Source organism: Mchenga conophoros, linkage group LG16 (assembly GCF_057382185.1).
Source record: "Mchenga conophoros isolate Kocher_MC1m ecotype Shallow Benthic linkage group LG16, M_conophoros_male_GT1.1, whole genome shotgun sequence".
Taxonomy (NCBI): Eukaryota; Metazoa; Chordata; class Actinopteri; order Cichliformes; family Cichlidae; genus Mchenga; species Mchenga conophoros.
The window spans coordinates 27,467,791-27,493,287 of record NC_140541.1 but is presented as its reverse complement, the minus strand read 5'-3'; the positions used below and the strand labels follow the sequence as shown (position 1 = coordinate 27,493,287).

Sequence of the window (25,497 nt, the reverse complement as noted above, 5' to 3'; positions counted from 1 at the left end):
GTCTTTATTCTCCAAATTTGCTTAGACGTAATTACATATTAAAAGATTATACCCTACTTCAACCCTACTTTACTGGAAAAACAACCTAAACCTGATGGTTAAATCTTTGACTTTAGTTAAAAAGAAAAAGGCTGCATTTTTTTGTTTCCTTTTCGGAAGATTTTGATTTAGTGAGTTAGTACTCTGTTAACTTTTATGACCCCGTCTTTGTATCTTCTTTTTCTTTGTACAAAGGTTGAAATTTGTATTTTCTGAATGTATAATATATTGTGCATTTTGTTGTATTTTGCTAATTTAAAAGAAAAAAAAAAAGAAAAAAAAAAGAACATGCTAGGAAATGGGTGCAATGGAGACAAATGATTCACTGTCCCGGCGACCAGGCAGCCCAAGAAGAAAATTGCTATGAATATTAATATTAAACTGAATTCAATTTAAGAGATCTTTTTCCATTTTTCTCACCGCCATATTCATCCATGTGGTGTCGCTGTGGGCGCTGGTATAGGCTTCTGTAGAAGGTCGGAGTTCATTGCGTTCGGAAGTAGCATGTAGTTGGATTTTCTGTATGCCTCTCAAGTGTATGGCTCACCTTAAATTACAACAGTGTGTTTGTTGTGTTTTGCATTTTCGGTTTTTACAGGGGGGCTAAGTGATTTTGGTAGGTTGTGACTAGTCTGTTATCTTCTGTGCTAGCTGACGTTAGCATGTTGTTGTCTAAAGCGGTGATGTTTTAGGACCAAACTCGTAAAAACCGTAACGTTAACAAATAATAACAATCAGTAAACAAATAATAATGCGCAGTTTGCACGTAATAACGTTAAATTAATCACGTTAACCAGATCGCTGTTTAGTTAAGTTCATAGCTTTCTAGCCTGCCGTCCTTCGGGATGAAGCGAAGACTTTAGCGTTAGCTTTCAGCTAATGTTACATTGAGTTTGCTAACGTTTGTGTAACCAGCTTCTGTGTCTCTGCAGCAATGACCACCATTGTACATGATACCACAGAGGCAGTGTGCCTCTCTGCTGACTACAACCTGTACCTCAAGCCTATTGCCAAAATGACCATCAGCGTGGCTTTGCCCCAGCTCAAGCTGCCAGGCAAAAGCATCTCCAACTGGGAGGTAATGGAGCGGGTGAAGGCCATGGTGGCTCCGGAGCAGTTTTCAGTCTTGCGAATCTCCAAGAGCACAATGGACTTCATCCGCTTTGAAGGTGAAGTGGAAAACAAAACTGTAGTCAAGAGCCTGCTAAGTCGTTTGGATGGGAAGAGCATCAAACTCAGTGGCTTTACTGATGTACTGAAGGTAAGGGTGAACAAATGTAGAGCATTGCAGTACTTATAATTAGTAACTGCATGGTTATTGGAGTCACTGGAGTTTGTTGTTGCTACTTAAATGTTCTGAATGTTTGTAACTCTTTGTCAATACATTGTAATTTGGCAGCTCAAAGAAATTACCTTGAAAATAAACAACTATCCAAAGGCAAGGCAGCTAGTTCTAAGTATTATAACATTATCTACCATAGATTGATTACAGGTTGAATTTAATTGCACTAATAAACCGACAGCAGAGTATATTTATGTCACCCTCTCATCATTAAGGTTCGTGCAGTAGAAAATAAAGTGGACTTCCCGACACGTCACGATTGGGATTCTTTTTTCCGTGATGCCAAAGACATGAATGAGACGCTACCAGGTGAGAGGCCTGACACCATCCACCTAGAAGGGCTTCCTTGCCGCTGGTTCAGTCAGAAGGACAGCCAGTACCCAGATCGGCCCTCAGAAGAAGCCCTCGTTGCAGTTTTCCAGACATTCGGCAAGGTGATTCACATTCATGTTTCTGTGTAGCTAAAAGGAAATTAAGCTTTTAATATTCACATTTTTAGTTCACAATTTTAAAAAAGAAGAAGATATAAGCAGTGCCTAACTAAACAACAAGAAACTAATAAATGTCGAAATAAAAAGTTAAGACATTAGTATTTTTTTATTTTTTTTTTTTTAAGGTACGAAATGTTGACATTCCCATGCTGGACCCATATAGAGAGGAAATGATGGGCAAGAACTTCAGCACATTCAGCTTTGGGGGCCATCTGAACTTTGAAGCGTATGTCCAGTATCAGGAATACTGTGGCTTCACGAAAGCCATGGACACTATGCGCAGCATGAAGCTGATGCTGAAAGGAGATGATGGAAAAGCCGTGGCTTGCAACATCAAGGTACTGCAGACTACAGTAGTGTCAAGCCTCTGCCTACACATATTAAAGCTGCTTTTATTTTCTACCTCTTAATTGATCAAACCAATCATTCCAGGACTTTTTTTTTAATCCATCTCCTAAAATGTTGTTTTCTTAATTATGTTCAGTCACTGCTGGGAGAGAAATTTCTTCGTACAAACTTTAAATGCCAGGGTTTTGAGAGAACTGGAGTTCAACTCATTATTAAGGTGTTCTAATGCAGTGCCCTTTCAAATATGGTTGTATTAACCATGCAGCCTTGGGAGGTTTGTTTGATAAACATGCTGATAAATGAATGATTCTATGTAATATAAAGAACCTCCTTTTCCATTCAGGCTACCAGTGAGTGTAGCTTTTTTTTTCTTCTTATATGAAAATGTTAAATGTACTGTGACAATAGCTTAAAACTTGTAGAGCAGAAAAGATGTTGTATTTGTAGCTGTGTCACTGGAATATTTGTTCATTATTCATTTATTTAAAATCTGTGTTGCCACAGTAATCTGCCATGGATGTAATATTTTTAGCTTTCAAATGAAGAGCTGGAATGACTGTTCCTGACTAAGCATGGTTATAAAATGTTGTAATCATAGTAAACCACTCTGAAATGTGTGAAGCACTTGAATAAGCCCTTAAACTCACCAATGGGTTAGTATTTAGTATTTATTTATTTATTGTCATTGTCAAGAACAATGAAATTGCGTTTGGGGCTTCCATACAACCCAACCCAATCAATCTGGTATTCTTGGATGATATTTTGTTTTGCTTTAGCCACTATCCCCTCCAAAGTTGGTTAAAGTACTGAATTAATAAAAATTTAAATACTTTTGTTTTGGGGTTTTTTGTGTGTATAATTTTACCAAAACAAAGACCATTTAGTTTAATAGCTACATTCAGTCAAACCAATGACGTCAACTGAAGTGCTCAGCTGTTTCGATATGAAAAGCTGTTGTGACAATTAACCTTCATATGATGTGCGTTTCTTATCCTCAGGTGACCTTTGACACAAGCAAGCACCTTAGCGATGCTTCTGTGAAGAAGAGAAACCTAGAGAGGATGAAGTTGCAGGAGCTGGAGAGGCAGAGAGAGGAGCAGAAACAACGAGAGAAGGAAAAAGAGGAGCGGCGTAAGGAAGAAGAGAGGTATGATGGAAGCCTACATAGGAACATGGACTAAAATTGGACTATATTGAAAAGTTAAACAGAAAAAATGTTAGGGGGAAAAAAAATAGAAATTCTGTTTAAACAACTTAATATGAGGAATAAAAAAATAAATAAATTGGGGGATTGATTTTCAGTATTTGATGGAGTTGGTGGCTTTTAAATGAACAACTTCATCACCTGGTTTGATAAGAGTTGACAAAAAGTTAACAATAAATATTCACAGAGCATATTAAACCACTTTTTCAGGAAACAAAAGGAATTGGAAGAGGAGGAGAGGGAAAGGAAGAAGGAGGAAAGATTACGGAAGCGAGAGCAAAAGTTGCGAGAGAGGGAGGAGCGCAAGAATCTGAAGAAAGTGAGGCGTCAGCAAGAGGAGGAGCAGAAGAAGCTGCAGATGAAGATTGCCTTGGAAGAGAGGAGACTGCTGTTGGCTCAGCGCAACTTGGAATCGATACGGCTCATTGCTGAGCTGCTGGCCAGGGCTAAGGTATCAATTTACACAATGCAACACTATACGCATCTGAATAAGTACTCTGCAGTCCCTGACAATGGTCCAGCAGAATGTTGCGTTTTATTGTTGAACCCCAATAGCTTAATCAATATTTAAGACTTCTGCAGTGTGTACAGCTCAACTTTAAATGTCTGTCCCCATATGAGTATTCATGTTGGATCTTTAAAATGTAACTATCTTGCTTTTCCATTTTTGTTTCTGAGAGTGATTATAATAGTGGAAGCTTATATTATTAATTGCAGAAGTTTCAAATGGTGAGATTGGCATATTTGCAAGTAATCCACATGTGACAGAGCCAGCCAGGCTGCTCTCTTTCAGACATTTTTTGCTATTCTTGGCTGTTTGGTAGTAGTGACAGTGATTATCCTTAATATTATCATTTTAGCCAGTGGTCCCCAACCCCCGGGCCACAGACCTGTTGTGTGGTACCGGGCTGCGAGAGTTGAGGCTCGGGTGTGAAATCTATGGATTTCTGGGTTTTTATCGGTTTCTATCATTATGTTTTTAACCGTTTTTATCGTTAACTCGGTTTCCCTGGGTCTTTTCCCCTGTGTTATGAATAAATCTTCTTCTTTCTTTTTTTTTTTTTTTAGTACCGATTCTGGTTTTCTTTTGTTGTATTTATCCGCGACACCTTAAAGGCTGGTCTGTGAAAATATTGTCAGACATAAACTGGTCCGTTGCACAAAAATGGTTGGGGACCGCTGATCTTAGGCACACAGCTCTGGCTGTGAGCAGCACCCCTATCTAATGCTTGTGAGGGGCAGTCAATCAGAAAAAAGTTGTGGTATCCTGAAAATACACCGGGTATGCGTGTTTGATGTAATGTCCCCAACCCAGTTTTGTTCTGTCTGTTGTTTGCACAGCTTCGGATCACACCAAGAGTTTTTTTTTTTTTTTTAAAGTACTATTACAAGGAACATAGAGTGATGCGTTTGTATGCTGTGGTTTCAATTGGAGTTGCAAACAAAGTCTCAGCATTAAAGAGTGGGTAATATTAAAGCAAGAGGTGCTAAAGCGTCTTGTTTCAGACAGAGGATGAAATGGGAGATTGCACAGAGCACTGGTATAGAATCAGTTAGGGTTGTTTTGAACTGCGAATCACGCAAAGTTTCTGTTGCCTAATAAAAGTTGACTCGACCATGTCAGCATAAAGGAATAATTTTATTTTTTAGGAAAGGTGCTGTTTTTCTTCTTGCATAGATGTGAAATTTATTACTAAGCCCACTACAAGTTCACAGCCACAAATACACATGGCATATAACCCTTCAAAAAAGGGTTTGCTGTTGAGTTTAGGATTTTCACACTTATTAAAGGTACAAGACATCAGAAAAGCATTTGAGGACCTCATATAGGACTTTGATACATTGGGACAGAAAAAGTAAAATACTGATGACTAATGTCTCTAATTTGGATTTCATTTTGACAACCAGAGTACTGCATGTGTTGGGACTTGCACAATACAACTCCTGGGAAAGTGTTACTCCTGTGATACTTCCCCCCCCAACCGACTCCTAAATCATATGCTTTCGTTTATCTTTTCTTTTGTGTTCTCCTCATCAGGCTTTGAAACAGGAGCAGCAGAAGAAAGAAAGGGCTGAGCGTGAAGAGCAGGAGAGGAAGGAGAAAGCTCGACAGGAGGAGGAATTGGCCCGTCTTCAGCAGTTGGAGGCCTGTCGCCGCAAGCAAGAGGAGGAGCTGCGGAGGGTGGAGGTGGAGAAAGAGCGAGCACTGGAGCTACAGCGGAGAGAGAAGGAGCTCAGGGAGCGACTGCTTTCCAACTTGCTGAAGAAAAACAGCAGCAAAGCTGCAGGCATCCAGGATCAGAGTGGCCCTGAAGTGACTGAGGATATCTGTAATCCAGATGATGTGATACTTGGGGTCCTGAGTGGGGTGAATGGATTGAAGGCAGCTGAAAGCAAAGAAAAGCAGATGTCCAAATCTGGTGCTCACTCCCGAGTTTCAGGGAAGAATAAATTAATGGAAGAAAGGAGAGAAGGGGAGGACAGAAAAAAGGACCGGGAGGGAAGAAGGGAAGACGTGTTTAGCAGCAAGCGCAGCAGGGAACGAGCACGAGACCATTCCCACAGGGAAAGGAGCTCTCACAGCCGAGGAAGGAGGCAACGGTCGCACAGCAGGAGGAGAAGGAGCTGCAGCCACCGAAGGAGGAGCTACAGTCATCATAGGAGCAGGAGGAGATATAGCCACAGCCACTGCAGCAGGAGCATAAGCTCCAGCAGAGAGAGGAGCTGGAGCAGCACTGAGAGGAGTTCCAGCAGAGGGAGGAGTCACAGGCACAGTCATCGCAGAGGCAGTGGCAGGAGCAGCGATAGAGGCAGGGACCGGAGGAGTCACAGTCATAGTCGACGATACAGGAGACACAGCAATAGCAGGGATAGGAGCCACTCCACACGGCGCTAAACTCATGGATGACAGTTATCATTTTATTCATTTGTACTCACCATTTCTGGACTGACATTTCAAGTTCAGCAAGTTTCAGAGAAGATTAGATACTTTTGGTTCCTCAGTTAGGTGAAGAACGTCCCAACTTTACAGACTGCATATGCAGGTGAACCTTAGTTGTTGCTGTGGATTTTTACCCAAGTTGTTCTCAGATTGATGTTGTTGACAACCTAAATTTTCACTATAATCAGTGTAGCATGTTCACAAAAATTAGTGATGCAAAATATAAACTTGACCTTTTTTCCCTTTCCTGGAAAATTATTTGTGTGTGAAGTAAAATGTATAAACTGGATTGAAGTACACTAAAACATAAATCTAAAAATGAATTCTAAAAAAGTGAGTTTTAAAGGGGTGATTGGACAAATTTAAGTTAAAGGCTATATCCTGGTCCACAGGTTATTACATCGACAGTCTGTTCTCTCATTAAAACATAAAACAATGACTGTGACGGATCAGTGAGTAACAGAGAGTTCAGACATGATTATTATTATTTTTGTCCAGATTTGTAGTCAGATTTTTAGAAAATAAGACACAGGATCTGATATTAATATACATAAGGTTTGTTCTAACAAGCACTTGCATGTTACAGTAGCTGCCGAACACTGTAAAGGTGACTACCAGCCATAACAAATGGCTGCTGCTCAATTACAGTGGGGGGGAGAGAATTCTCAAATGATGAAACGCATACCTGCTTTAAGACTGTAAGGTACAATGACTGGTTTTGTTATCATTTTTTTGTTGTTGTTAAGTACTGCTTATGTATTGGCTTTGTTGCTGATAATGGTTCAGAGAAAAACACAAACAGCTCTCTGTGACTGTGTCAACTTTGAATAACAGCACATAGTTTTAGTTAAAGAATTACTTTTGTGTACAATTCAAAGAACATTTTTGCTTTTGAAGTTGAATGACGTGATTTGATTTGTTTGAAGGCTTGATGTATTAAACCCAACTCTGCAGGTAGTGTACTTGCTCTTTCACAGTCAGATGTTGATCTAGAGTGCAAGTGATGGATTTGAGGCCTGTCTAGTTTCCTCAACACTTCACAAATCTTTGATAAAGCAGTTTCTTGGATGCATTTGTAAAAGTGTACTATGATGACGTTTCTCTTGCTTTTACAGACCAATTGTAGTGACAGGTAAATTTCTTCAACCTTACTAATTACTGTACAGACTGTTCTTGACATTTACTTGCTCAGAGGATGTCCAAGTTTTGCTGACACTTTGTCATTTGTACTTGTGTCAAAGCCTGTTTGTTCTCCATGTGCTCATGATCCACTAGAGCATGTCTTGCGCACATTGCAAGTTGTTTAAAATAAAAAAAAATTCAAGCTGAGCCCTTTTTGTTTGTTTTTTTTCTTTCCCTAGATAAACCTGCAATTTCCTTACTACAATGAACCTTAAATGGAAGGTTTAAAATCAAGTTTAGGATATTCTGCTACCTTTTTTCCTACTTATCATCAAAATGTAATATTTACATTTACAAAAAAATGTTCAGTCAGCCTGAGGCCTACAAAACATGCGATGCTGGTATTATGACATTTGTGGCTGTTTGAGGAACCAATTAGATTAAGCATGAGGACATGGCTTTAAACACAAACTCAGCCAGGATGGCTCACAGTCTCTGCTCTTTTTTTTTTTTTTTTTTTTTTTTTTTTTTTGCCTGTCCCGTTTGGCTCTTTTGCCATCAGAATTGTTGTCTAAAGGCAAAGAAAGATGCCCAACGGATTTACTTTACCAAATTGACCATCCCAGCTTTGCCGTAATGGTCCGTTTGATTCACCTTTTATTGTTTATTTTATTTTCACTTACTGAATACGGGACAGACTTGACTGGAGGAAAGAAGGGGAGAAAGAAAGAGGGAAAGAGAAACAGCTGAGAAGAGGGACGGGGGAGAAGGGCAAAAAACAAAAACCAACAGAATGAGCAGAAAAAAAATGCATATATCAATCACCTGGGTCACCTGCTGAGAAAGAAAAACGAAAACAAGCAGAAGAGAACAAGAGTAATAGAATAAACAACATCACAATGATATATGGGAATATGACAGTAAATACTAAATATTAAACATTATTGTGCAGCACATAAGATCAACAGAACACAGTGTGCTTTGAGGTAGGAGCCAAAAAGGGTGTAGTTTGTGGGTGTGATCACCCGTGTGTACACCTGTGAGCATGGACGCGCTTGTTTTTTGTTTTTTAAAAGGTTCCTTCATGTAATGATCTGCTAGAGGGTGTGGGGGGGCCACAGCCCCGTCCTCCAGGGTATGAAGCAGGTATGGAGGAGATCAAAACTCCAGACATCCAGAGGCCCCCAGAACACAAGAGACCAAGGAAGACCAACAGAGGGGCAGCCGCGCCACTGTCCCAGAAAGAGCTGAGGAGAGTCCCAGATGAGGGCTCACTCAGCAGCCGCGGAGCAGAAGCCAGGGGGAGTTGCAGTGACGCGCCCGTGAGCTCCGCCGGCAGCCAGCCGTGCCCCGACTCCGCAGCAGCAGGGAGGCCCCACACTCCAGACCGCAGTCGGACGGCCAACTCCTCCTCCTAGCCCCCCCGCTCCAGCAGGTCGCAGAGAATGGGGGTGAGAGTCTCTGCTCTAATTCATCCCAAAGGTGTTCTTTTGGGTTGAGGTCAGGACTCTGTGCAGGCCAGTCAAGTTCTTCCACACATCCATGTCATTATGGACCTTGCTTTGTGCAGTGGTGCAAAGTCATGTTGAAACAAAATCTGATCTAAGACAAAGTCCATAGCTTTGTCTAAAAACTGGCTGATCAGAGCGCACTTTTTAATATACAAAAGTTAGCTAAACGTGTGCTAAAAATACATCTAGTGTTTTACAAAGCTTAATAACTAAGAGTGCGATACATGAAATCAGACACTGTGTCAGTTGTTGGGATAAGGTTGCTCATTATGGCTCTGACTGCAAATGTGGCCATCACACCCAGATTCAGGAGCAGAGTTGTCATTTCAAGGATCTGTTAGGTGGGTGGGGGCATTTGGCATCTGACAATGGGGACCAGTCATACAAAACAGCAACATCTGAGCACAATCCCGGGTGACTGAAATAATGTTTAGTGGTCGCAGTGGTCATGTCCTTGTCCAGTCACTTCCTATGGCTGTGGCTACAAGCCAGGTGTAGTGGGTGTGATATCCCCTGCTTGTATAACTATCATTTCTTGTTCCGCTGCAATGGTAATGGTTAATGATGTCTCTGTTGGGGAAAACTCCTCCCTGCACTCAGCATCAACAACAGACTGTCTCTCTTTAGTTCTTAACAAGATGGCTGACAAGTTTGGTTCATTTTGCTGCATCTGAAGTCTGGAGGGAACATCTGGAGCAACCTCAGCTGAGACTTTCCAGGCTGATTCCTTAGCATCAAACATAAGTAAGATGTGATAAGTTGGGAAGTGATCACGTTGACCGTTAACTTTGGTCTCAGTAACAGCCAGCAGGATTAAAGCTTTGTATTGATTTTTAACAACTTATAAAGAACAGGCAGATCTCCCAGCACCACAGGAAAAGGTCACGTCTGCAGCCTCAACATTCAGCAACTGACTCATCAGCATCCTTGTATAGTCCAGCACCTCCAGCCTCAACAGAAGAATGAGGCAGGAAACCCAGTCATATTTCTACAGGCTCTAATTTTCTCAAAGGTAAGGAGGACAGAAGGCTCAGTATTTTCTGCAAATTTTTGTAACCTTGGCTCATGAGCTTTTTGACTGACCTGTGGGAATACTGGCTCTCTTATTTTGTGGAGGGTGTCTTATCTTGGACCTGGTGGTGGTTTACCACCAGATCACAACTTCCTGTGGTTCTGGATCAGCTGAAGTGGTCTCTGGGAAGAGCAAGCCTGTGCTTTCTTCTGTAAGAGCTAAAACTGCTGAATTGCCTTAAAAACAGTTTTTGTCCTAGACTCTTGTTTCAATTTGACCTCCTGCTGTGGCATCAAGGCCCGGATGATTGTGGCTAGTTCCTTTAATGTTAGCTAGTTGATATCTTCATCCACTGCGTCTGGTGCCATATTAGAAACAAAAAAAGTAGAAAAATTATAGTTATAAAAAGAGAAAGGTGGCTGATCACTGCACTGCCACCATGTGTGAGTCGTGTAGTAGGTTTTGGAACAGGGCTTTATTTCCACTCCCCAAATAAAATACTTTTTCCAAAGTCAAGTATAGTTCTAGACCCTTAAAAGCGGTCAACTAAACTCAAGCTCTAATGAAGCACCAGGATACAAAATAACAAACAAACCAAGTATTGATCATTTTGGTACTGGCCAATTTAGGCAATCAAGTGGAACAAACACTGAAAACATATCCAATAACAAAGAAACAAAAACAAAAGCTTTTTTAATAGTTATTTATGTAAAAATCGCCATATTCAAAATAACTAATTCAGAAAGCAAAGAAAATCAACAACGTATTTAAGTTAAATACTCCTCTCCCCATGATGTAGCAACACTTGGTATGTCCCAATTAGCGCTTCTTGTATGTAATAGTGCTCCAGTGGCGGGTAGAATATTGTTTGGTACCAGCAGACCTCAGAACCCAAGCGGACCCTGGCACAGCTCTGGTAAAACAAGAGAAAACCCTTTGTCTGATGTAGTTTAATGTTGTTGAGCATAAAGTTAACCAAATGTGTGCACAACAGATAGAAAGTGCATTACATTAAATACAAAAAAAAAATGGTACAAAACCTTACGTGTGCTGAATATGTTTGTAAGTGTAGTTTGTATCAGAAAATAAGGAGGCTCAGTTAGTTGTATTAAGTCTTGGTTCCTGGCTTTATATTTGTGTGGCTGCAAGTATGACCATCACGGATTGAATGATTAATGAAATTACAATGAATGTGTGCTTCTAAGAAATATATGGTGACATAGTATCACTTGAGTGCTAATGCATGAAATGTAAGCAACACACTTTGCTCTTATGTCCTGTCAAAGAGCTGGCTATCCCACACTATTGGATTTGGGGTGATGAAATCTTTGTAGAAACTGGGTCTGGTATGAGAATGCAGTGGCTGAGCGAGAATGAACAAGGCAGCAGTATTTTCAGAGTTGTTTCTTTGTCTGACACACTGAGCCCATGCTCTAATCTAGGTTATCTGGCTGTAATCAGCTTAGCCCACTGCAACACTCGTTGCTGCTGCTGGGTGGGCACGCTGTGTAGTTTTAGTCTGCCTCTTTTCTTACTGCCATTCATGCAAACCTCTTGCAGGTGTAACAACTGAGAAGGCACGTTTCTCTCTTGTCTGGAAGATCGATCTGTGGCAATGGCTGACGGTGGGAAAATGGTTCCAATTAAGGTGTCGCCTACTGCAGACGTGTACCCTAAAAGAATAATGGAGTATATCGAAGGCTTCCTGATCTCCAAGGTAACATATGTACATCGTATATGTATACAGGTCAAATGCAGACATGTGTTGGATTGTAAACTTGACATTTCAGTGGTGCATTAACTAATTGGTTAATTATGTAACACAAATTCCAACATAATCAGTACATCATCTATTAAACTATATAGGTCTTGATATCGAAAACCATCGTGTATATAGTGCAAAGATGCTGCATGCTGAAGCTTGTTGACTGGCAAATTACAGTATTTTAGAAACAAAATTAAAGGGTTCTGAAAGGAAAGTCCTTTTAGTTCAAACACTTGTTTGAATAATTGGACCAAAAAATGCTGGAAATAATGTGAGCCAGAATGTCAGCAAAATTAATAACCTATGTTTGGTATGTTACTTCAAAACAGCAGGCATGTGCCCTTTTTTTCCCCTTCACCAGTAGTCTCTGATATGTTATGTAGTTCATGCAGGACTTAGCAGCTCTGAGAGGAACTGGCCAAAAGTACTTTCATCTATATTAATCTGTGTAGATGAACCCAATCTTACCCAATAGAAGTTCATTAATAACATTCTTTAAAAGTCAATTTATTCTATTAACTTGCCTCTCCATTTATCTCTATTCTCTCTGCTCACTGACCTAGACATTGTTCACATCCTGCGAGCTGGGTGTGTTTGAGCTGTTATTGGGTTCAGAGCGCTCCCTGTCTGCAGCAGAGATCAGTCAGGCTGTGGGTGCGAGTCTGGATGGCACAGAGAGGCTGCTGGCTGCCTGCACTGGCATGCAGCTCCTCAATAGACACCAAGACGATGGGAAAGGTCAGCCGACACACATCAGTAATACAACTTAAGTGAGCCATGTAGCAGTTCTCATTGCTAATTGTCACTTAAGGTTGAACTAGTTTTAAATATGAATGTGGAAGAAAATTGGAATTTACAAGCCCACAATTTAACACTTGTGATCGATTATTGTAATTTATCCGTCTGGAGATTCACTTCCTACCTGAGCACCTCCCCTTCTTCAGATATCACGTCATTTCAAATATGAAGTAAAAGGGTTGCATGCATGCATTCATTCAGTAATTTACTCCACCCCTTCTCCCACCTGTCAGTGTCTTACAGTAACACTGAGCAGGCCAGGCTCTTTCTCACGCGCTCCAGTCCTTTGTCCCTCTACCAGTCCATCCATTACCATTCCAAAACAATCTACCTCTGCTGGCACTATCTGACTGATGCCGTCAGGTCAGTACACTGAACATCACCACATCACAAGCTTAGAAATGTATCCAGTGTCCAGGTTGAGAACTGCCATCCAATTTAAATTTTATCAAAATGTTTTTTAATGATCAAACAAATTTTCTAATTTGATTTTTCTCAATACTTGACAGACCACTTGTCAAGCACTTAGTGATATTTGTTGCTTATTAGATCATTCCCTTTTTAGTCTTACAGCAGTAAGCTCTTCAGTTTCTATTAAACTGCCTATTTTATGTAAAAGATTTAATCAATGCTTTATATAGTGTTAGAAAATTGAACAATGCCCAGCACACTAAAGTACTTCTATAAACATTTAACTTTGACACATGCTTGGAGTTTAAGATTTAGTTTGAGAATAAAAGCATACCAAAGTGAGTTAGCAATGAGCTGTGAGAATGTAAGTTTTGACCTGTAGCTTAAGATTGTGGGCTGGATTTCCTGTGGGTTTTTTTTTTAAAAACATAATCCTAAAATTGATTTGATTCTCATATCCGGTGGTGGGCTGCCAGCATATTTCAGGCAGTGTGACTGAATGAACTGTTGCTGTAGTTCATCTAAAATGGTGAAAAACCATTCACTGAAGATGCCAAAGGACAAAGACACTGATCAAAATGACTAATTTGATCTTGCAGGAGCTGAACGAAGCATGTGCCACTTACCAAATTGGGATATAATCTTATGAACTGACTGTGAAATGCTCACGTATCATAGGAGTTGAATATGATTAGTAAAGTCTCATGTAACCAGATAATTGCATGTTATGGTTGTCATATAAAGTAATTCTTTCTTTGCCTTATCCCAGAGAGGGAAGAACCCAGTATGAAAAGGCTTTTGGAGTCAGTTCTGGAGACCTGTTTGAAGCAATCTACAGGTGAGAAGCTCCCTTTGTGGTAAACAGACGAAATGCACACTTTACCACATTTGCATTCCATCCATGTCTCTCCATCTTGAGCCTGTCTGTCAGTTTTTTGTTTTCTTTTTTCTATTTACAAAAACTATCTGGAATTCATTTGAAGGCAGGTATTGTGTGAGACAGAGGGGGTGTGGACAGGCAGTGATGTGAGGAAGCTTGGGGCAAAGAGAATGCAACCGCCATTGTCCTTTAGGACTCGTGTGTTTATAGTATCTGGTGCCCAGTTTTAACGCTTCACCAATCTGCGGTGTTCAGGGGTCACATGCAATAAAAATTCACACTTGGTTTGCTAATAGGTTTTGAGCGGTCTCCCTGAGGCCGTGCACTGTAAATCACTGCCAGAAACAAATGGCAATAAATAAAAATATAAATAAAACATCCTTATGGCATGATTTGCAAAACTGTGACAGTTTATTTTCCATAGGATTGAAAAGCACCAAAGTAAAGAGGTCTTTAGTGTAGTGAACCTGGGCACACATTAAGCAGATATCATAAAGCTAAATTTTCTTTGTACTTGCAGTTTTTAGCGTTTTGTACTCTGAAACTGCAGCTGATATAACTGAATAAACCTCATTAACAAGGATGCATGCAAAAACCATGAAGCATATGAGAGTAAAACAATACACCTTTGTGCTGATGACTCTGCAATTGAATGTTAATTGACTGTAAATGAAAATGCCCTACATGAGAGACTTTCTGCACCTGCACACAGTTTAATGTGGAGAAGCAGTTGTTTGTCCCAGCTGATTCCCCCTGTGAATACTGTGGGTAAATTGGTAAGGGGGAAAACAACCACTGAAATCAGTGCATTCTTGGAGTGCTGCAGCAGGGAGCAGGATGATTCAAAACTGGCTGGATGAGTCACTCCTGTTTACTCACAGCCATTTAACCAGTCATGTACTGCACCTGAATAATTTACAGCAAAGTCTCATCTAGAGCTCGAGTTCTTATACTTGAGAAAGCAGATGATTTGGAGCGAACAGGGGGTCTGGCTTTGGCTATCTGTGATACACATGCCCTTTAACAGTAAAACACTTTACTCTGAAGATGAGTTTTATTTGACTAGGAGGGTTTCAGAATCAAATTTCTTGTCTATTTGAGGATTGCATATAAAAGGAAACGATCACTGGCTGAATTTGTGCTTCTGCATGAAATTGACAGGAAATACAGATGTTGAAGCACTGAGCAAAACTGATTTCTCTAACTTGGTTATTTGAGTCCTTAATAAGATTGAGATTGTCACAAAATCATGGGTTACTTGTAATGCTCTCACTGACTTGGGTTGGTTGTGGCTCCAAACATGAATGTTACCAGCAGGAAAGTTGTGCTGGTGAACAAACTATGAAGCATAATTCATAAAGCATAAGGCATCAGTTTGCCTTTTGAACTTTAATTTTGCTGCCATGATAAATGCCACTACAGTAGATCTGCAAATTGAAAATATGTGCCCCATCAGTATATTGTCTGGGCTCTAAAATGCAGACTAGCTTGCTGGAGTCCTGTGTGGAATCTGCATGTGCTGTCTGGGGATTCTGGCTTCCTCCCAGAGTCCAAAGATATGCATGCTGGAGTAACCAGTTCTGAACCTGTGTGATTGTACTTTATACTGGCTCCAGTATAATGGAAAATGGCTCGCATGTCTCCCATCAGCTGTCAGTGCAGGAATACACTGCAATAGTTTGTCAGAAAACATGACAACACTTAGTGAATCATATTTTAAACATTGCTGCTCAAACTATTCTATTGCAGCCAGGATGGCAGAGGCTGGAGCAACAGAAAGCCATTAGCTAGGTCTCCAGCAAGTGCAGAGATGATGGAGACTGGGGGATGCTGAATAATATAAGACACGTCATGCAGTTCTAATATCATGATGTGGACGAGGACAGAAAACCAGGCTAAGCACATTTTACTCAATAGAACTAGAGATGGGATGAGAGTTCAAGTAAATGTATTCCTCATGAAGGAAAACGACTGAAGATTGTCGTTGGGGGGGCATTCATCATTCTATACCCCAAATGTTTTCAAATTGAAGATGACAGTCTGCTGTTTGACCTCACAGTCAATTCATCTTTTCCCATCCAGTGCAGTCAGTGTCTGAAGCAACAATGATTCACTTTCAAAGTTACTCTTGAGGTCACTGTGTCGTCTGAAGCTGGTTTGTGCGTCAGATGGAAGTGGCTTTTGCTACCCTGAAGTTTGGATAAATTCTGTTACAAACTGGAGGCTGTTTGTATGCACAGTGCCCTCATGGCAGGGTGGAGTGCTGGTTGATGAGGTGGAGACTCCTCAGAGCAGCAGCAGTCACCACAGGCTCTTCTGTTCTGCCTCACCCTGTCTCGCACGCACACAACATGGTGTCCCCACAGGGCAAGACTTTGTACAAGAGGCTGTGTGTGTGTGTGTGTGTGTGTGTGTGTGTGTGGCAGCAAGAAGCCTCCTTTAGGCGATCGCTTGCAGAAAATGAAACTTTTCCTACAATGCATTGAGACGACGAAAGTATTACCAATGTTTCTCGTGTGTGTGTGTAGGTCTGATGAGGAAATGGTGAAATTTATGCAGTTAATGCACTCCATCTGGAACATCTGTGGTAAGGATGTGGTCACAGCCTTTGACCTTTCCCCCTTCAAAGTCATCTGCGACCTTGGAGGTAAGTTTTCATCAGATTTCCATAAGTCCGTCCAAATTTGTCTTAACTGAGCAGCTGCTGGGTCAGCCGCACAGTTGCAGTGTACGCATCTTTGATCTCCCCACACCTTCTGAGTCAAAGACTTCATTTACCTTTTAGTAACCATGTCTTGGCTCTGATAGGATCTGGAAGAAAAAACCTGCAGGAACAACAAAGATGTTTAAACAGAGTCATTCCTTAAAAATATTAGGTCAGCTTGAATTCGAGGCAACCCGATCTCAGTTTGTATTAAACATTATTTATTTATTGGAATAATTTCGGCAGCTGAAAGAAGACTTGGAATGAGTTAATTGGCAACAGGTCGTTAAGATTGAAAAACTGGCCACCTTCTGTGAAGCTCAGCTAGGATGCTCCTTTATACTCTGTTTTGCAAAGAATTACATTTGCAAACTGGAAAAATCTCAGACTATTCCTCAATGTCAAGACTTTGAACATCTACAGTATAACAGAACCAGCATCTGGGTTAATCTCCTCACAGGCCAAAACTTGGTATTTGTTAGCTGTGATGGTGGTTTAAGTTCTTAGAGCCTGATTTGGCTTATTTGCTGGCATTTTCTGAGTCATACTTGTTAAAATCTGTAATTCTCCTTGGAAAAATATGAATGAAAGAGAAACCATCTGGCTTATCAGCACTCTTTTCAAATGCCTTCATCTGTGATGATATGAGGGTGGATTAGTATCTGTACTATTGGTAACTTCCAAATCTGGAAAATGAGAATCTGTGCTGAAAAGCAGATGCGCTCCTTAAGAGGTCTTTCAGGGAAGGCCTTCTACATTTCAGTAAGATGATGCCAGACCACATTTTCAATCTATTACAACATCAGTGCAGTGCAGTGCCTACCAAAACACTTGACTCATTAAACAAAATGCAGATTTCCAGGGTTAGGCAGCTAGAATCTCATTCCAGACAAGACTGGAACAAATATTTTTACACTTTACACACCATCTAACATTTTGGTGGATTGTATTTAACTTGATTCTACAGGTATGGAGACGCATGACAAATGTATATCCTATTACCCCTATCACAAGAAGTTCCCCACAAACTAGAATTGGGCATAAGCCAGTAAATACAATTGTAACAACTGTTGAACTGAACAGCTTGTGTGCCTTTTTTTAAAAAAATATATGTGAAACTAGACACTGCTCACAGCAGTCACCTGTCTTTGGATACTTGAAAGGAAGCTTTCTTCACTGTTCTGCGTGTACTGCTTTAAGTCAGATTTATTCATAGCGTCTTTTGAATAGCAGGTTTCTTACAAAATGCTTTACAAGGAGAGCAAATGGCACAATGAATAAACTTTGAGGGAGAGAAATACTGAACAAACACAATAAGAACAGAGCTTGTAAAGCTATGCAGGAAAGCCAACCAACAATGGAACAGATCAAAAAGAAGCATGGAGGAACAAATAAAAGGGTAGTCACAGGAGTTTTCTTCTATCCTAAAAATACTATGAATAAAAGCTGGAAAAGGCTTTTGTCTGAGATATTGAGTCTGTTGCCATCATGTGAATCAAGCTGAGCTAGGAGGTCAGTGTATTCTCAGCTCTGTACTTGTACTGGGTGATATTACAATGCACCAATTGAATTCAGGTGGCTCTGCCCACTGACAATGTGGTGCTTGCATTAAAATGTTGATGCTTATCCCTGAAAGTCCAGTATTCATGTTTAAGAGAATCTGCGCTGTACAAACTGGGTGAACTACTAAACGGACACTGAACGCATACTGACCTTTAGTTCACTGAGAACAGATGCAGCATCTACTTTGACTATCGCTGTACCACAGGTGGCTGCATTGTAGCACCACTACTGACCACATAGGGGTGCTGTGAAGCCAATAAAAGAACAACTTCTCCCACATGGAACCCTACATGTGTACAGTGTTTTACCCACCCCTCTGTGGCTTTCTCAGCATGGGCTTGTATGTTCATGCTTATGCATGATGCTGCATCCCTGAAAAGTGTGTGCTTGGGGAAATAGTAGGAGCCTCAAGGGCACGACTGCAGCATCCCATCTAGACAGTCTCACACAGCATCTGTTGTGTCTGTGCACACCTGCTGCTCAGGAGCTCTTTCTGTCCAGCACTCTGTCAACTAGTTGATTTGGTTTGGATTACAAACCACTGTGTGCACATCTCTGGAAAGAGCCTTCCCTGGGTTTATTTACATTGATTTTAATGTGACATTTAATGGCAATTTAAAAGGCATGTTTTTGTTTAAAATGGATGATCAACTTAAAGGTTACAACCACTGTTAAACCTCTAAAATGTAAACTGCCATCTAGGCAAGACATCTCTCTATATATCCCCCCCCCCCCCCAAGGAATCTCTCTAATGAGAGACTTGCAGAATAAGGTTTTAAGAAACACTATTATAAACAGTAATGAAAATTATGACAAAACTAGGAAAGGAACAAAAACAAGCCCACCATAGCTTGTTAGTGTTTGCAGTTTACAGCTGTTGAAATGTCTGCTTCTAGGCTATGCCACTAATGTATGAAACATATCAGGAGGTAGTCGCAGCAAAAAAAGCAAGTTATATTTTCATCTTTATATGTGGCCAAGTTAACTAAATCAAATTCATTGGGCTGACAAATTAGCCCAATTGTGGGAATTGGTTTGCATGTATACATTTGGGCATTTGTGCTGATCTGAAACTGGTTTGGTAGTGCTGGCTCTGATTGTAGACAGGACATTCAAAAGTAGACAAATCTTTGTGGGGAAAACATCATTTTCTACTCTGCTGTGGGGATATGAATGTTAAGTCACATGTCTTCACTATAAACGACATGTGAGCTGTGTCCCAAACCCTGACAACATTCAAAGTGAATGAGGTTCATTTGGTCTATTAGACGTAACTAAATTTGACTCCTAGGTAAACGCCTACAAAAAACTAATTGTTTCCTTTTGATCAATGGTAACTGCATAACAAGCAAACTGAAACCTTTCAAGCTACTTTCATGTTAATCAATTTGTTTCTCTGCAAATGCATTTTAAGACATCAGAATATGGACAGGGTGTTTTAATGTTAGACTGCAAACAAAATCTCAAAGTATTAAGGAAATGCCACTTAAAGCAGCAGTGTCATTCTGATGACTTTCCTGAAATTAAATTGGTTCATCCATAAATTTGAGGCAACTCCAAATGACAGGCGGTCAAATATTTGCATCTTAAGGCCAATATATCCTCACCTCCAACCCCTAGCATGGCGCCACTTCAATCTGCACACTCGTCAATATGCATCTCTCTGGGGTGTATTAGGCCTTCCCCAAAGGAAATCCTCTTCAGCTCCATTCCCCAGCTTGAAAAAGACCTTCTGGTTTATAAAGGAAAAATGTAATTATGCTGAAGCTTGTTCTGAAAGCTGCTCCAGAGCAACAGAGGCATTACTTGACTGTTCACAGGCTGAGCAGTACTCCCCATTGTGAGGTATGTGCAAAATAAAGTTGCCCCTTCTGTGACTGCATTGGATGCAGATGTAGTCAACAATATCCAGCTGACACAATACTGCTGGGGTGCAAACCAGAATGAGTTTGGATTTAAACTGTCCAATGAACAAAACTCCATGAGAATAAAATCCTAATTCTTTATGATTTTTATTTAAATGACCATGTGGATAAAAATTCAGGAAACTTGCACTCATGACATTGACTAGTTTAAAATGCAGCAATAACTGTTGCATTGCTATAATCTGAACCCATCATCAAAGGATTTCATTAACAAACTGAGACAGTCGGGTCAGCTGGGGAGGACTCCAACAGCATATTGTGTTTGGGTTTTGCTTCCCCTTGTTGCTCTTTGATTTTTCTCCTCTACTGACCCCTGTTTGATGTGAGCCAAATATGGTATTAGGTGGGTGTTTGTAGGGGCTATAGAAAGCTGTGTAAGAATACAATATAGCAGCAACAACTCATACTAGGAGGAAGGCTCTACAGGGCTAGATGGTTTGGCATATATGCCCACAAACACCAGCCGGCGTCTGATTGCCTTTGTAGGTTTGTGTAAAGTGAAATCCTTTGATCCTGTATTCTACCTCACTGTCTCACTCTGTCTCATTCATACATTCTCTAACTTTCTCTTGTCCAATCTTTCCATATCAGTCACTCTGAATTTTTAAATTCAGTTTGCTTTATGAGGCATAATTGATGGTAATGATGCTGCCAACGCCTGAAGTTGAAGGATTCATATTTTCACATTAAGTCATTGTTTCCACCCATGTGCACGTTTGTTCATTTCCTCAATTCAAAGCCTCTTCCCATCTCATAAAGTCTGATTTTCAGTCAAGGTTCTCAGAGGAACACTAATGGCTTCTTTTGAACTCCTAAATGCTAATGTCATGTTAAAATGCACACCGAGGATGCCTGCATGCTCATGTTTAGCTGATCTAAAAATTTGCTTGCTCATCATATCCTCACTGGTGGAAGGGTTTGACCTACTAATGGCACTAAAGGAAAAGTTGGACCGTCACCAAAGTGGAAAACAAAGTAATCCTCTATGCACTTGAAACATTTGTTTATCCAGTCTAAAGAGACTTCAATGATGAAATGAACTGCTGTGGAATTTGTGCACTGACTGTTGCTTGAGAGAACAGGCAGCTTTCATAGCGAAAAATGATTTCAAATGAATTCCAGCATAAAGGTTGATATTCAGAAGTCTAATCAGACTAAAACTGATTAGTCAAATCAAGTAATTTGTTCTGCTCTGCTTTATTGGCATGAATGTTAGCTGAACCATATTCCCAAAGCCACCGCATACAAATCATGCAAATAACCAGATTCTACCTGAAAGCATCTGTTCCGCTTGTATGACTGCACTTTTGAGTGATGCAGTCCTTTTAATGAAGACTGCATTCATTGTGCTGCAACTAACGGTAATTCTCCCTCTCCAGGCTGCAGTGGGGCATTAGCCAAGCACTGCACGTCAGCCTACCCAGAATGCACTGTGACAATCTTTGACCTTCCCAAGGTGGTGCACATGTCCAAGGAACACTTTATCAAGGAGGATGACCAGAGGATAAGCTTTCATGAAGGTAACACCATTATTACTTGGCAAAACCCCTGATGGATGCAGGAATAAGTCTCAATATAACATGTGTTTCTGTTATGTTTTTCTTTCCCTTTTCTTCTCAATAGACTGGTGTCTATAACATAATTCACATGTTATTGACAAGCAGTCTACATTTGGATACACTCTGAGCTCTTGTGTTTACATGTGGTTTTAAAAGGACTCATTATCTCAGTTCTGCTGCATTTTGATAAGATCTAAATATGCAAATTACATAAACAGAGCAAGGGGTTGTCAACAAAACTGGCTGATACTAAGGTTATGGAAATTAAAGACAGGAGCTATGTGACCATCCCAATGAAATGGCAATGAGGGTTTTGTGTAGATAAAACTTTTTCTTCAGTTCTTACCCAAAAGACATCAGTGAACTATTTCATTTTTCTAGTTGACATGTTTCCTTGTTCACAAAACATGGATTCTAATTTGAATATTTTTTTCATGATTCTGTTTGAGTGACTTTTGCGAAAACAAATTCTCCAGCTTTTTTTTTTTTTTTTTTTTTTTTTTTTTTTTAGAAAATAGTTGAAGGTAAACAAAAGCAGACATTTGGTTGTTTTTCAGCAAGTTGACTTCACCTGCATAATATCCAGCTCGGTATCCATGTCGGCCAACTCTAAATATACACTCACTGGCTACTTTGTTGGGTACACATGTGAGGCTGTGGTGTTTCAGTGATGCTTAGTTGGTACTAAAGGGCCCAAAGGGTGTCAAGCAAATATCTCATACACATGACATCAGTCTGAACCACTGATCCAAAGCAGGATTCAATTTTATTTATACAGCGCCAAATCACAACAACAGTCACCTCAAGGTGCTTTATATTATAAGGTAGACTCTACAATAATGCAGAGGAACCCCCCCCAAATCATATGACCCCTATGAGCAAGCACTTTGGTGACAGTGAGAAGGGAAAACTCCCTTTTAACAGGAAGAAACCTCTGGCAGAACCAGGCTCAGGGAGGGGCCGATGCCTGCGGCGAAGCGTTTGGGGGGGAGAGAGAAGGAAGACAGGATAATGCCTGTCATTACTGCAAAATGTCTTAAAATCACTGATCTCAAAACAAGCAGAATGAGAATTTTGATGTCATCAAATGAGTCTGCCATTCTCCCAGAGTTTGTGTGGCATGCTGGAAAACATTGGGTAGAATACTAATTGTTGGTTTTTTTTTGTTTTTTTTTTTTTTTACTTCCTGCTTCCTTTTTTAATGTATATTGGTACCTTCAGCACAGCAGCTATTGTAAGGCAGAGCGCAGGTTTGCAGCAGATGCCAATCTTAAACCCAGACACAAAACTGCTTCCTGCTGTTTTCCTAGCCATCATGGTGTTGAGCACAATGGAAGCTGTGACATGGCCTTTTTAGGAGTGTTGGCCTCAGTGTGCTTTATTTCATAACTTGCAAATATGCCGACACTCTTACAATGGGCATAGAAAAAAAATAGTTACTGCTTGCACACTGATATTACAGAAACGGTGCTGTGTTGGCAGGAAAATAATTTTTCCCTGATAACTATCAGCACAAGACAGCAGCTGGAGATATGCTCTAGTAATTTTTAGGTTGCATGCATTTTATAACGGACATAATCCTTTAGTAGTAATTAGGTTTGAGAATGTAAACCACTAAACGAATCATGTCTTACTACTTGAAGGCTTGTCAACAGAATTATTAATTACATGGAATAATTAAATCAAAGGGAAGCTATTCATCAGAACTGGATGACTGAAATGCAGCTGTGTCTTAGGAATTCAATGGAGGGAGTTTTAAAATGTTCATATGGATGGATGTGTTTTTTCTTTCTTTCTCAGGGGACTTCTTCAAAGACTCTCTACCAGAAGCTGAACTCTATATTCTGGCAAGAATCCTCCATGACTGGACAGACGAACGCTGCGTAGAGCTACTCCAGAGAATCTATAAAGCCTGCAAACCAGGTCTGAGCATATCTGAGTGTGAAAGGGATGGGCGCCTTTTTTTTTTTTTTTTTTTCTCATCTGCTTGAAATGAGAGCAGATTGTATCCCACAATGCAGCTGATCCCAGAGAAATCTGTCCTTCTGACTCTGATCAAAGTCAGACACAAAGCAGCCAACTCTATCACAGAGCAGAGAGGGCAGCAAAAGAAAAATGAGAAAGTCGGGATGGTGAATAGTGTCACAGTGCCAGCTTACAGAAGGAAGTGGGGTTTAAAAGCAGACCTGGGCTCAGATTTGGCTTATGCCAGTCATTAACCATAATCATCATCTGAAAGGTGGCCTGATGTAGCAACACCTAGTAGGGATCATCACATTGGATCGATTGGTTTAACGTGTGTGTGGTTATTTTGTTTTTTGGTTTTGCAAACCTGTCTCCAAGCTTTGCCAGGACACTTTATTTAAAAGGGGGGAAAGAACTGAAGCAGGTATTTTTATCCCTGCTATAGGAGGTGCTGTGCTGGTGGTGGAGGCGCTGCTCAGTGAGGATGGTTCTGGCCCGCTTACAGCTCAGCTTTACTCCCTGAACATGCTGGTGCAGACGGAGGGCAGAGAGAGGACAGATGTTCAGTATGCTGCCCTGTTGACTGCTGCCGGATTCACCAACATCCGGCACTGCCTCACTGGGAAGATCTATGATGCGGTGCTGGGACACAAAAAGGCATAAGATGAAGAAAAATGGATGCTGTACCAGGAGTGAAGCCTCACTCCTGGGGGGGGGGGGGAATCACATCCCTTTCCTGTGTTTTCACTTTTCCCATGAAATTTCAAAATAAATTCTTCAGCATGACTACAGCGTCGCATTTCTGATTGCATAATCAAAGGTTTGACTCTAGATATTTAAACTAATGTCCTTGTTTTGGACATTAATCTGTATGACAGGAAATTTCATCAAGTTTCTTAAAAAGAACAAAAGGTGCCCTGCATGCCACTAGTAAGGACCATAAAGAAGCTGAAAAGGTCTCAGAAACAAAGCTAAGGCTTGTCTCCAAATTGGAAACTTTATCTCCAGACTGTTTAATCTGAATAGTCTCATTTTAAATCCTGTCTCTATTCGGCGCTCCCAGTGAAAATCTTAAGATCTTCAGCTCTGCCTCCCTTTTGTCACTCCCTCCAAACCACACATCATAGCAGGGGTGTCTATCATCTTGCAAACCTTCCCTTTCACCTTTGTTGCCATTCTTTCACAGATCACCCTTGACACTCATCTTCACCCACTACATCCTGCCTGTACTCTTTACCTGTTGCATTGTCATTGACACTAGGTATTTAAACGCCTTCCCCACCTCTTGCTTCAACTGAGCCATCTTTTTTTTTTTTTTTTTTTTTTTTCCCCAGCGTATACCTCCACTTTTTCCATCTGCTCCCTACCCTTATGTCATCTGTGAATGTCAAAGCTGATGGAGAGTCTTACCTAACCTCTGCTTTTAACCTGATATATCCCCCCTAAGATTTTACTTTCCTAAAACCTTAAATACAATTTAAGGTAATCTGGATATTGTGCTTTATGAATAAAATCCAGTGAGCTTTAAAGCAAGCTGTAGCAGCAGATACTAGAACTGGTAAAACTAAACAGTCCGATCTAGCAAAGTAGACTTGTTAAGCTGAAACTGTTCACTTTTTAAAGTTATGCTATTGTAAGCATATATATCTGGAAATTAAAAATGAGGGTATAAAGGCAGTTTTGTATGTTAAGTGTCAATACATCTGATGCATTGACACTTGCATGTGTGTGTGTATATACTGTAGTTCTCTCCCAAAGTATTTATATAAAAAGAAATGCTGGTAGAAGAAATAGTTTGGTTTAATCATTTAATAGAAGTTAATGGGATATTGAATAGCTACGGAATGCAGATGAAGCCAGAAGATTATCAGAACATAAAATACAGTTTTATAGACTAATTCTTCAGTGGGTTGGCTC

General features: G+C 40.4%; 2 protein-coding genes across 3 annotated transcripts; both read left to right on the top strand.

Annotated features, from left to right (window-relative positions):
* Positions 1-509: 509 nt before the first annotated feature.
* On the top strand, positions 510-7,694 carry akap17a (A kinase (PRKA) anchor protein 17A). Of its 2 annotated transcripts, XM_085249731.1 has the most exons (8): positions 510-655; positions 972-1,300; positions 1,439-1,477; positions 1,597-1,815; positions 1,998-2,210; positions 3,219-3,367; positions 3,635-3,875; positions 5,463-7,694. In XM_085249731.1, exons 2-8 carry the CDS (start codon positions 974-976, stop codon positions 6,318-6,320), a joined length of 2,046 nt encoding a protein of 681 aa, XP_085105857.1. In that variant the 5' UTR covers positions 510-655; positions 972-973; the 3' UTR covers positions 6,321-7,694. The 2 variants fall into 2 exon arrangements, with proteins under 2 accessions (XP_085105857.1, XP_085105858.1); XM_085249732.1 differs by lacking the exon at positions 1,439-1,477.
* Positions 7,695-10,811: 3,117 nt separating this feature from the next.
* On the top strand, positions 10,812-24,366 carry asmt (acetylserotonin O-methyltransferase). The gene is made up of 9 exons (XM_085249743.1): positions 10,812-10,926; positions 11,571-11,727; positions 12,339-12,513; positions 12,807-12,936; positions 13,754-13,822; positions 16,393-16,511; positions 21,436-21,576; positions 23,416-23,538; positions 24,026-24,366. Exons 2-9 carry the CDS (start codon positions 11,626-11,628, stop codon positions 24,241-24,243), a joined length of 1,077 nt encoding a protein of 358 aa, XP_085105869.1. The 5' UTR covers positions 10,812-10,926; positions 11,571-11,625; the 3' UTR covers positions 24,244-24,366.
* Positions 24,367-25,497: the final 1,131 nt, after the last annotated feature.

Coding starts and splice junctions, on each gene's coding strand:
- akap17a (XM_085249731.1), top strand. CDS start 974: ATGACCACCATTGTACATGATACCACAGAGGCAGTGTGCCTCTCTGCT. Junction 1,301..1,438: donor GCTTTACTGATGTACTGAAG/GTAAGGGTGAAC, acceptor GTAATTTGGCAG/CTCAAAGAAATTACCTTGAA. Junction 2,211..3,218: donor CCGTGGCTTGCAACATCAAG/GTACTGCAGACT, acceptor TCTTATCCTCAG/GTGACCTTTGACACAAGCAA.
- asmt (XM_085249743.1), top strand. CDS start 11,626: ATGGCTGACGGTGGGAAAATGGTTCCAATTAAGGTGTCGCCTACTGCA. Junction 12,937..13,753: donor TATCTGACTGATGCCGTCAG/GTCAGTACACTG, acceptor GCCTTATCCCAG/AGAGGGAAGAACCCAGTATG. Junction 16,512..21,435: donor AGTCATCTGCGACCTTGGAG/GTAAGTTTTCAT, acceptor CTCCCTCTCCAG/GCTGCAGTGGGGCATTAGCC.